This window comes from Cebus imitator, unplaced genomic scaffold (assembly GCF_001604975.1).
Source record: "Cebus imitator isolate Cc_AM_T3 unplaced genomic scaffold, Cebus_imitator-1.0 Scaffold14, whole genome shotgun sequence".
Classification (NCBI taxonomy): domain Eukaryota; kingdom Metazoa; phylum Chordata; class Mammalia; order Primates; family Cebidae; genus Cebus; species Cebus imitator.
Window position 1 is genome coordinate 11,384,365 of NW_016107329.1, and position 8,407 is coordinate 11,392,771.

The window sequence follows — 8,407 nt, forward strand, 5'->3', positions numbered from 1 at the left end:
GTCACATGTGGGCAATGAAAAGACTGGGACCTGCAGAGGCTCCAGGCACCGTCACATGTGGGCAAATGAAAAGACCTCTCTTCCCCTGAGCTCTTCTTTCCTTTACAAAACAATTAACTTTCCAAAGCAAAAATAACGATGGCTGTGGGATTATGTGTGGAAGTAAAATACATGTCAACAATAAACACAGGCCAGAAAGGGGTGAACACTGCAATAAAGAACACGACCAAAGCGTCTTGTGTTCCTCAAGTCCTTACTCACGTGTCGCTGGCACAGACCCGGAAACAGCTCATCAGTAACTCTGCTGCTTTTTCTAACATGTCCCCAACTTTGCTTTTTCCTTTCTTTACCAACTGCTGATCTGCCTAAGAAAATATAAAAACATTTATTTTATTTTTCCGAGGCAAGGTCTTGCTGCGTTGCCCAGGCTGGACGCAGTGGCACAATCACACCTCACTGTAGCCTCAGCCTCCTGGGCTACACCCATCCTCCCATCTCAGCCTTCTGAGGAAGTGGAACCAGGGAACCAGACACCACAATGCCTGGCTAGTTTGGGGGTTTTTGTTTTAATTTTAATTATTTTTTTTGCCCGGGGGGCGGGGAGAGATAGGGTCTCACTTTGTTATTCTGGCTGATCCTGAACTTCTGACTCCAAGTAATCCTCCCACCTTGGCCTCCCAAAGTGTTGGGATTACAGGCATGAGCCACTGTGCCCAGCCAAAACATTTACTCCTTAACGTAAAAAATGGATACAATTAAGAGTCAAAGTCTCAAAGGATTCTGGAGAAATCAGCTAGCATGTACCATAATATTTTTAAAAATGGAGTACTCTATATTATTCCAATTCTTCCACAAACCAAATCTTTCTTCAATTAATTCAAGTCAGTCACCAATTTTTCAAACCTGCACTACTTATGTTAATATGCAACTGAGCTTTCTCTTACTTAGGTCCCTGAAGTTGGCTAGTCAAAATGCTTGAAATAAAAACGTTTAACAAACATTAAAGACATCACTGAGTTTGACTTTTCCCCTGAATTTAGGAGGATAGCCTTGGTTAAAGAAGAAAGAACCTGTTTCTCCCACTTGTGTTCTCCACAAACCCGAGGCCTACAACAGGTGTGCAGATGACCCACACACAGCTCAAACTATATTTATGACAACACTAAGCCATCATGGTCTTTTTTTTACTGTATTATAACATTTACACTGATGGTGCAAAAACAGCAATAGGTAAAATGCTGGAGTGCTCTCACCGGCACCAAACTACAAGATAATCATGTTCTTAAACACCAGACACTTGCAATCAATCAACAAACCAATACAATTCGTTTCCCTTTATGACCTTGATGGGCCAAGCACAGTGGTTCGCACCTGTAATCCCAGCACTTTGGGGAGGCTAAGGTGGAAAATCACTTGAACCTAGGAGTTTGAGACCAACCTGGGCCACATGCCAAGAATCTGTCTTTATGAAAAATTTTAAAATTAGCCTGATATCATGGCATACACCTGTAGTCCCAGCTACTCGGGAGGCCGAGGTGGGAGGCTTCAGCCCAGGAACTGGAGCCTGCAGCGAGCTATGATTGCACCATTGCACTTCAGCTTGAGTGGCAAAGCAAGGCCATCTCTAAATAGATAAATAAAATGTTGTTGATAATGCAGCAAATATGAATTTTCTTAAATCCTGGTCCTTGAGCACACGTATTTTAGATATTCTTTGTGATGAAATGAGAAGCATGCAGCACTTCTGGTGCACACGGTGTCTCATGACTGTTTACGGAAAAGCTCTGGGCAGCTGTCTGAGCTGTGAGCTGGACTAGCTGCTTCTTGGGGAACAGAAAATTGACAGGCAAACACAGCTACCCAGCCTTGAGCATCTGGCAGACCATGTTCTCCAAAATGAATGAAACAAATTTGTCACTTCTAGGCAAACAACTGATAGTACTGGTTGCCAATGACATTTGTGCTTTCAATAAAAATTAGAATTCTGGGAAACTTTTATCAACCACCATGAGCTTAGCAGTTTCTCCTTACTCCAAGACTTTTCTGATGAGGTCCCTGGAGATGTTAAGAAAGGTAGGGGCTTGGGGGTTGGGTTTTTAACAGTGGTATGTCAACACTTGGCAGCTGCTGCATGGCTCAGTAAGCCAACATTCTCCAAATGGCCTGCTATGGTCTAAATGTTTGTGTCCCCTCCAAGGCTCATGCTGAATCCTAATCCTCAAGGTGATAGCGTTTGGAAGAGGGGCCTTTAGGAGGTGATGGGGTCATGAAGGTGATGCTGTCATGAATGGGATTGGTGCCCTCATAAAAGACCCCAGAGAGATCCCTTGCCCCATCTACCACATGCTGACACAGCAAGAAGATGCTATGAGCCAGGGAGCAGTGCTCGCCAGACCCTGAATCTGCTGGTGACTTGATCTGGGACCTCCCTGCCTCCAAAACTGTGAGACATCAATGTTTGTTGTTTACAAGCCACCCAGTTTACAATGTTATGCTGGAGCAGCCCAAATGGACCAAGATATGACTAATGCAAAATACAACAAAATCCATTCAAAGTGCTCTAGGCAGACCAGTGGATCTTAGTGCAAAGGTAGAAAAAGTCTATTGTACACTTCAGAAGCCACACTGTTAACTAACCTTTAAAAAACAACTGCTTCTTGGAGTTTTGGTATACAGAGTCAAAGAAGAATTATCTCAGTGGTCTGGAAAGCCTATCAGAATATTGCCCTCGTCTCCACTTGCATCTTTGTGAGGCCAGAATGTCTTGAAATACTTTATTAAAAACAGTATACTGCAACAGAGTGAGTGCAGAAGCAGGTAAGAGGACTAGATGGCTTCTGCTGAACTCGACATCAAAGAGGTCAAAAGTGATGTGACACCACTTTTCTTAGTATTTTGTTTTGGAAATATAGTTATTTTTTATTTAAAAAGTCAGTTATGTTACATGTAAAAGGTTTACTGTTGTTGCTTTAAAATGAATAAATATTTAAAAATCTTCTCTAATTAAAATATCTAATATAGTAAATATAAACAGATAAAACAAAAATAAAAGCTCTCTGGGGTCTTCAATATACTTTTCAGTTCTAAAATTTCCATTTGGTTCTTCTTTGTGTTTCCTATTTCCCTGTTGAGCCTTTAAATATTTTCATTCCTTTCAAGCATGTTCTTAATTGCTTGCTGAATCATTCTTAGAGGGCTGTTTAAAATTCCTGTCAGATAATTCCAACAGCTGTGAAATCTTAGCATTGGTGTCTTCTGCTGAATATTTTTTCTCATTCGAAATTTTTAAAAGTTGAGATTTTTCCTGGTAATCAGTGTCATTAAATCCTGAACATTTGGGGCATTACGTGACAAGACGATGGACCTTACTTATCTTGCTTTTAGCAGGCCTCACCACACAAGTAGGGAAACAGGGGCACCCCTTTGCCCCTGAGTCGGGGAGACCCAGGTCCCCTGCGCAGCCTCTGACATCAACCTGGTGGGAAGGGGACCAGCTCCTCATTACTGCTAGCCCAGGGTGGAGGTCCTGGGCCGCCCGCAGCCTATACCACTTTGCTGATGGGGTAGGAGGGACTTGCTGACTTTTTGTGCCTGACACTGGAGTGAAGCAGTGACGGTCAGAGTTCTGTCGTGCTGGACTGTCTTCCCAGCCTCCTGGATTCCTTGGGGCTTTTTGTCTCTGCCTGATGGTGGAAGACTTCAGGCTTCTAAGGCACCCAGTCCAGGACAGACAGGAGGCAAAAAGGAAACCCGGGTACTCCCTACACGTGACTCTGAGAGCCCCATCCCCCCTTCTCTCCATCTCCCATAGCCATGCTGGCCTGACAACTCCCAAGGTTTTAACTGTTTAACAGGTGCAGTAGGGAGAAATCTACTGCATCCTGCCTGGAACTGGAGTCATCAATCATTTCTAAAACTGTAAACGGGTTGTCCTAAGACCAAAAAGTTGACAAATGCTGCTCCGTAATGGGAGCTTCTGTGGGTCCCCAAGGGGAAGTCACCTCCATAAAAGCCAGGATCTCCCCTCACCCCAGGAAGCCCCTTGCTACTGCCCAAATCTATATAAAGCTGAATTCTTTTCGGCGGGGAGCAGGCCACATCTTAAGGGTAGAAGAGACACAGAATAGCTCATATGTTGTTGTTCCACTCATTTCACAAAAATAACACATACCATAAATGGTTAACCACAGACTGAAACCTCTCCCTCTATATGAACAGTGTGGAAATCTGAGCAAATGTTTATTTAAATCTGTTTGTGTTAACCCAGAAAAAATAGTCAATATCTGTTCTTTTGCTCCCTATACCAGTCACATCTCAACTCCCATTTACCCCTCAAAAATTTTGGAAAAAATAACATGAAATTAAACAACAGTCACCAAGTTTTAGTTTTAAAGCAATAATGACAGCAAATTAAACTTACATTATTGGCAAACACTCGAAGGTCAAGCGCAACTGCATACATGACAGGCAGAGCCCTAAGTGCAAAAAGAAACGTGTGAGGGGCTGTGAGGCACCAGATTCCATCCCCAGAGGCCACCCAGGGCTACTATCCAGAATGGGGTCCATGTTTTTCCAAAACTCTGACAGGTATCTGCTTCTGCACCCTCTGTCCAGGTGGGCTGCAGGACCCAAACTTCCCGATCATCCTGGGGCCCCACACTGCAGGGCTCCACACCTGTCCCCAGCCCTGTCAGAAGACCCAGCCCTGTTTCAGCTCCGGGCTCCCAGGATATTCTCCTCCCCTCAGCTTCCCACCAGGATCCTAACAGCGCCACTAAAAAAGCAGTGGTTTGATCAGATTTCCTAACAGGAGCCAGAATATATAATACACAAAATGTCACAAAATCTTTACAGCCAACTGGCCAAAGTGGACGGTTTTCATGCGTGAGCTTTCACATTAAAAGAGAAAAGCGTGGATTTGTTTGTTTGCAAAAGGCCTTTGGTTATTTTAGTATAAAAAAATTTCAGTATTTATCTACAGTTTGTTAATAAGTCATAAAATTAAGAATCTATTTGAATTAGTTTGGCAAGGCATTTAAAAATGCCACCATTACTATGTATTAGAACACCCCAAATGAACTGTAGTTGGTCCACCTCTTTTATCCAACGTTTAAAATCAAAAACAAGTTCAAAATTGATAACTGAAGGAAAAAGCAGTATTTAATAAATATCTGGGGAAACAGACATCTGAAATAAAAATAATACTATATTTACATACACACACTCCAAACAATGTGGCTGATCTACAATTAAAGTTTACTTGATTTATAACTCCACTATCTGTGTAGACATTACCATATGTCAACACACTGATATTAAATATCCACATGGAAAAAATACAATATATATTTATTTAAAGAAAATTTGTGAAAAGATTCTGCTAAAAAAAAATTGCGATTTGCTAATCTCCAGCTGTTTCTGTTCACATTTACCAGTTTTCTTCTTTGTGCGCCTGGAATGCTCGCAAGAATGACGTACTGTGTTAAGGAAGATACGGCATATACAGTTCAAATAATGCTACGTAGAATAAAAGGAATAAGAACCTAAATTTTAAGGAATGTAGCTCACCCTTTAGCAGATTGTATATTATAACAGCAATAAGTTCTTGAAGGAAAAAAAAAGGTATAAACTCACATTACAAATATCTGTATCTTAGTAGGTTCAAGTATACTAAATATATTTATTTCATATATACTGTCTCTTAAATAAAAAAGATTTTTTAAATCAGCTGTTTCAAATGTTTTGTTTGGTTTCTCTGAGCCCAGAAGATCATGAGTCAGTCATATTTAAGTGCTTTAGAATCTGTAGCATACAGTTGATTTTATCAACTACAGAATTCCTAAATTCCAAGGAGGCTGTTAGCAAGTAGCCCAACTCTCTTCTGTGTATATTTAAACAAGGTGGTTAAAAAGAAAAGATAATTATCTAGAGATACATATAAATCCTTAGAACTCTCACTGATTCAGGCCTTAACTAAAGATACTGTTTAAATGACTTAAGTACAAACCAGCTTGATTTAAGGTTTTCAGCTGCCACAATTCAATGCGGATGTGTATCTGAGTTCACTCTTGTCCACCTCTGCCTGGATTCTGGATTTCTGCTATTTTGCCAACAGGACTTAACCAATCCCTGTAACTATACTTACTACCTTATTAAGGGCAACGAAACATTCTTCTTCTCAACAGAATTAAATAAGATCCTTCCTCTTAACACAGCGTTCTTCCTTACGAAGTGGCTGCATGAGTCTTAAGATCCGTGCTAAATTTAAGTACCTGAATGCCGAATGAAATAGCTGAAATGAGTTTCTCTTCCAAAACACTGTCATTCCTTTCTAACTGCAGAAGTGAGCAACTGCCCCAATGTTTCCAGGTCTCAAGTCCCAACTAATTCACTGCACGTGTTCTACACTGGACAGCTGCCATAAATGACAAAGGATATTGGACTATCACGGTCTGGCACTTGTATGCCTCTATGAAATCATGGTTCCCCACTGCGTATGTGCACCTGGAAAAGAAACACACTTTCACACAATAAAAACCTAGACACTAGTTATGCCATACACACAGCTCACTTCACTGCACTGGTCCCAGTGGTCCTGGGATGAAAGTTAGTGGTCCTGCTTGGCAGGTGGTAAAGGGTGAAGGAAGAAACACACAAATGACTGAACACAAACAAGTGAGTAAAAGATGAAGTCTGGGCCGGGTGCGGTGGCTCACACCTGTAATCCCAGCACTTTGGGAGGCTGAGGTGGGCGGATCACAAGGTCAGGAGTTCAAGACCAGCCTGACCAAAATGGAGAAACCCCATCTCTACTAAAAATACAAAATTAGCCGGGCATGGTGGCATATGCCTGTAAACCCATCTACTCAAGAGGCTGAGACAGGAGAATCACTCGAACCTGGGAGGAGGAGGTTGCAGTGAGCTGAGATCACGCCATTCCATTCCAGCCTGGGCAAAAAATCAGTCTCAAAAAAAATAAAAATAAAAAAAGATGAAGTCCTACAGTAAGTTTTGAGACTTCTTTCAAGTTCTAGAAGGACCTAGTTCCAGCAATTTTATGAGTAACACATTATTAGTATGACCCTTCCACTCTATCAGAGGCTGACAATGACATTCAAACTAGATTCCCAGCTGCATAATGTCAGTATTAGTTCATCGCCAAATCTGGAACCCATCGCACGCTGCACAGAGCTAGGAAATCACGGGTGCTTTGTACTACAAGGAACACGGTGGTACCCCAACTCTTCCAAAGACCCTGTAGGGTTCACAGGGCATTCCTGCTCACAGACCGCACCCTGGCCCTGTAGCCCAGGCTGCTCTGAAAGACAGTCATCAAATCTCACATAAGGACACAATCTTCTGCCTGAATTGATCCCTTAGGGCTCAAACAGTAGATATGGAGTGTATGTAAAAAGTAGCATTGTTTGCTTTGCTCAACTCTAGTTTCTTTCCCAGTAAGGTAAAGAGGTTCAAAAACAGACATAATTACATGAAAAGGGTAAGTTAATGGTTAGGTTCCATACTCTACTAAAAAGACCACTAACCAGTCACTATGGTAAGTATTATGTGATTTTAAAAATAGTATTATACAACTGATGTAAAAAATTTCCACAGGCTTTATCAAAGTGAAATTACAAATGCATTTTCCTACTTTTTCAAAGTCAATTATCCGTTTCAAGCATAAGATAATGCAAGATAAAATCCCCCGTCAGTTCAGCAATTTCCAGATGTGTGTGTTTTCCTTCCTCCCTAACAGATTACCTTAAATGAGCTGCAAACATTTCATCATAAGGGGGTTCCAAGACTTGCTGACACTTCTCCTCTGGAGAGGCCATCTGATTTTAAAAAAGAAAAATGGCAAAAGTAAAATTAATAGGCACAGAAATAATGCAACATATAGAAAGAAATATTTAAACCTCTGTTTCAAGATAATTTATACTTTACAGTTCACAGTAACACTCTACATTTAATACTCTAAATAGAAGGTTCAGGCCATGAGCAGTGGTTCATGCCTGTAATCCCAGCATTTTGAGGCGGCCGGGGCAAGCAGATCACTTGAGGCCAGGAGTTCGACGTCAGCCTGTTTCCACAAAAAAAAATTACAAAAATTAGGCCAGGCACGGTGGCTCATGCCTGTAATCCCAGCACTTTGGGAGGCCGAGGTGGGCAGATCACAAGGTCAGGAGATCGAGACCATCCTGGCTAACGCGGTGAAACCTTGTCTCTACTAAAAATACAAAAATTAGCCAGGTGTGGTGGTATGTACCTATAGCCTCAGCTACTTGGGATGCTGAGGCAGAAGAATCCCCTGAACCCACGAGGCAGAGGTTGCAGTGAGCTGAGATAGCGCCACTGCACTCCAGCCTGGGCAACAGAGCAAGACTCCATTTCAAAAAAAACAAAAAAA

The 8,407-nt window shown here is 41.8% G+C and overlaps 1 protein-coding gene across 5 annotated transcripts in view; it reads right to left on the bottom strand.

Moving 5' to 3' along the window:
- PCID2 (PCI domain containing 2) overlaps positions 1–8,407 on the bottom strand; it is a 30,336-nt gene that overhangs the window by 12,842 nt on the left and 9,087 nt on the right. For 4 of the 5 annotated variants that reach the window (XM_017502594.2, XM_017502615.2, XM_037729295.1 and 1 more), the window contains 5 exons: positions 7,762–7,835; positions 6,439–6,504; positions 5,433–5,474; positions 4,421–4,475; positions 262–365 (listed from right to left, as the gene is read on the bottom strand). In XM_017502594.2, coding sequence (XP_017358083.1) covers positions 262–365; positions 4,421–4,475; positions 5,433–5,474; positions 6,439–6,504; positions 7,762–7,835 — 341 coding nt within the window. Of the gene's footprint in view, positions 1–261; positions 366–4,420; positions 4,476–5,432; positions 5,475–6,438; positions 6,511–7,761; positions 7,836–8,407 lie in introns of those variants that run through there. The other variant, XM_037729291.1, reaches the window with a different exon arrangement.